The 3,498-nt window shown below is 56.4% G+C and overlaps 2 protein-coding genes across 2 annotated transcripts in view; both read left to right on the plus strand.

The window, feature by feature from the left end:
• Positions 1-148: 148 nt before the first annotated feature.
• VDBG_01565 (vacuolar ATP synthase subunit B) lies at positions 149-2,155 on the plus strand (the record flags this gene model as incomplete). Its single annotated transcript, XM_003007331.1, has 7 exons — positions 149-369; positions 429-513; positions 568-587; positions 646-681; positions 737-898; positions 955-1,674; positions 1,763-2,155. 7 exons carry the CDS (start codon positions 271-273, stop codon positions 2,153-2,155), a joined length of 1,515 nt encoding a protein of 504 aa, XP_003007377.1.
• Positions 2,156-2,975: 820 nt separating this feature from the next.
• Positions 2,976-3,498, plus strand: part of VDBG_01566 (Arp2/3 complex subunit) — a gene marked incomplete at both ends in the record, with an annotated part of 815 nt that continues 292 nt past the window's right edge. The window contains 2 exons of the mRNA XM_003007332.1: positions 2,976-3,230; positions 3,355-3,476. Of these exons, the coding sequence (XP_003007378.1) occupies positions 2,976-3,230; positions 3,355-3,476 (377 nt within the window). The remainder of the gene's footprint in view (positions 3,231-3,354; positions 3,477-3,498) is intronic.

Raw genomic sequence — 3,498 nt, forward strand, 5'->3', positions numbered from 1 at the left:
ATTCGGGCAGCTGCCTCCTTGCTGCTGAGGCACCATTGCGCACCGCGGCGCGCCTCCACCGCCCAGACAGCCAGTGGAGCGGAGGGCCCAGTGCAAGCTCCAACTCCAACCTCTCCTCCAGCTGCATTGCTGCATCGCCTTGCTTCTCAAGCCGAACCAGGTCCCCGTCCCTCATCGCCGACCGCACCCTTCCCGCCCTCCCGCCTCGCCTCGCATCCCCTTCCAAAAAAACCCTTCTAAGGGCGCTGGTCAGCAACACAACCGCCCACCATGTCGGACCCGCGAGACTCGTCCTCCTACTCCATCCTGCCCCGAATTCGCTACAACACTGTCGGTGGCGTCAACGGCCCCTTGGTCATCCTCGAGAATGTCCGTTCCACAACCCTCCGACACTCGTTCCCAGCATACAGAGTCTGACATTCGAGCAGGTCAAATACCCCAAGTATAACGAGATTGTGAACATCACCCTTCCCGATGGCACGCAGCGATCTGGCCAGGTTCTCGAGGCTCGAGGTATTTACCCAATAATGCCATCCGCACGATTGCCATGCTGACATGAAGCCCTAGGTGACCGAGCCGTTGTTCAGGTGCGCAAGCATCAACGAGTTTATACCTTATCTGGTACATTGACTGATAGCTGGACAGGTTTTCGAGGGTACCACCGGCATTGACGTGAAGAAGGTATGGCGGCCCCTCCAACGAATACCAGGAGCCACCCCCACTAAACAATGCGCAGACAAAAGTCGAGTTCACCGGCCAGAGCTTGAAGCTCGGAGTGTCCGAGGACATGTTGGGTCGTGTCTTCGATGGTTCTGGTCGCGCAATTGACAAGGGCCCCAAGGTCCTCGCCGAGGAGTACCTCGACATCAACGGCAGTCCCATTAACCCCTTCTCCCGAGTATGTCATCGCAAGCTGCCCCCATTGTAGAAGGAACACCATGCTAATTTCCTCAGGAATACCCCGAGGAGATGATCTCGACCGGTATCTCTGCCATCGACACGATGAACTCGATTGCGCGTGGCCAGAAGATTCCTATCTTCTCCTCCGCCGGTCTGCCTCACAACGAAATCGCTGCGCAGATTTGCCGACAGTATAGCCTGGTCCAGCAACAGGGGTGTCACCAACAAGGGCGTGCATGGATGGTCACGAAAGAAGAACTTTCTCCATCGTTTTCGGTGGCCATGGGGTGTCAAACTTTGAGACAGCCCGTTCCTCCACTCCGCGATTTCGAAGGAAGAAGGCCAGTCTTGGAAGCGGGGCAAATTCTCCTTCAACCTGGCCAACGAACCCTACGTATGTCAGGTTCGGCGTGCACCCCCGGGCATGAGCTACAAGCAATCAGCATCGAGCGATCATTACCCCTCGTCTCGCCCTCACCACCGCCGAATACTACGCGCGACCAGCTCGAGAAGCACGTTCTGGTCATTCTTACGGATCTGTCCGCCTACTGCGACGCTCTTCGTGAGGTCTCCGCCGCCCGTGAAGAGGTGCCCGGTCGTCGTGGTTTCCCGGGTTACATGTACACGGATTTGTCGACTATTTACGAGCGAGCTGGTCGTGTCTCGGGCCGTAACGGGTCCATCACCCAGATCCCCATTCTGACCATGCCCAACGAGGACATTACCCACCCCATTCTTGATCTGACTGGTTACATCTCGGATCGCCATATTTTCGTTGACCGATCCTTGTACAATCGTGGTATTTACCCTCCCATCTTTTTCGTCTGTCGTTCTCTCGTCTCATGATTTTGCTATTTTCGAGGGCATGACCCGCAAGGATCACGGCGATGTTTCCAACCAGCTGTACGCCAAGTACGCTATTGGTCGTGACGCCGCGGCCATGAAGGCTGTCGTCGGTGAGGAGGCTCTGTCCAACGAGGACAAGCTGTCGCTCGAGTTCCTGGAGAAGTTTGAGCGCCAGTTCATTGCCCAGGGACCCTACGAGGCACGCACCATTTTCGAGTCGCTCGATCTCGCGTGGAGCTGCTCCGCATCTACCCCAAGGACCTGCTCAACCGTATCCCCGCCAAGATCCTCAACGAGTATTACCAAAGGGCGGCGAAGGAGGCCAAGGACAAGCAGAAGCAGCGTGACCAGGTGCAGCAGAACGAGGAGAACCTCATCGACGCATGAGAGTGCTGATAAGTCTTGGTGAGGCTGAGTCGGGTTTCATGGGGGCAATGCCAGCAGGCGTGTGTGCAGTTGGTAATGGGGGCTCAGAGATAGGCCCGCCTGTGTGTATCCGTAAGGGAGGCGATGGACGTTCAGACCTATGTTTGCATTGAATATTACAGTACCGCACATTGACCAGAAATGCGGCGAGTGTTTCGATTGTGACTGTAGGCATGCCTCTCAGGCGTGTTCGTTACTGAGAAACTTGCGTTGAAGCGCGACAGGCAATCTCAATTTCTTCATTTGCGAGTTTCTGAGAGGAAACTTTATTTCGTGAATGAAGTATCGTTCTGGTCCAGCTGGAGAAAACCAATATGATTTTAGAACCCGACATTGAAGATGGAGGTGGAATTGATTGGTTGCTCGTCGTTCCGCGTTGAGTTTCAGTCTCTTGAGAATGTCTTTCAGGTCGCCTCCCTACAAACACCTTTTGTACGCATACAATTGATGATGATGTCGTTTATTAGGCATAATCTACGCACTTGAACATTTTCCAGATGGAGTCGAGAATGAAATGGTGATAGTCTGACAGAGGCAATTCGATTCCAAAGGGCGTCACGTGCTACAGCTCCCCCAAGGTGCCACCTCTTCTGGAGAGCTCAGCCTCAACCAACCACCACGCCGGACGACGTCACGCACTAAGGCATACGCATCCCCCAGCTTCACCCCACCACCAACCCACGAGACCACCCCCCATCCGAGGAACGATACCGCGCCCCTCCCCCGACGTCCTCCTCGTCAGATCCAAGGGCTGCTCATCCTGCACCAAACCCGCGCATACCGAGATCAGCACCGACCCGGCCATGTCTATCATTCAGCAACACACCTCAGCGTCGCTCGGCGACCAATGGCGCACCATCAACATCGACGCCCTCGAGGAGGACTCGCCCTACAACTTTGACACCTCGACGCTGCACCCTCCGCAACCCGAGGTCAGCGAGGCAGAGGTCCGAGGACTCGCGGGCCAGGTCCGTCAGCTCCTTCGCGGCGGCGACCCCGAGGGCGCACTGCGCGGCTGCCTTGAGTTCCCCGTCTACAACGGCCCCGACGCCGCTAAGGTATGCTGGCTCCCCTGTTCGTCAACGAACCAAAACAAGCACTTCCCAAGCCGGTCTTTTATTTTATTTTGAGAGGCTGTGGGCTTGTGATGTCGCGGCCGTCAAGTGCTAACGGGAGACGCAGGACGCCCACCTCCAGACCATCACCGAAGTCCTCCAGTCCATCAAGGCGTCCGAGATGACCCCTCTCCTGAAGAGCATCTACGGCTCGCCCGGCGGCGCCGAGCTCCTCGACGTGCTGATGAAGTACATCTACAAGGGCATGGGC

Source organism: Verticillium alfalfae, genomic scaffold, assembly GCF_000150825.1.
Source record: "Verticillium alfalfae VaMs.102 supercont1.2 genomic scaffold, whole genome shotgun sequence".
NCBI classification, from domain to species: Eukaryota; Fungi; Ascomycota; class Sordariomycetes; order Glomerellales; family Plectosphaerellaceae; genus Verticillium; species Verticillium alfalfae.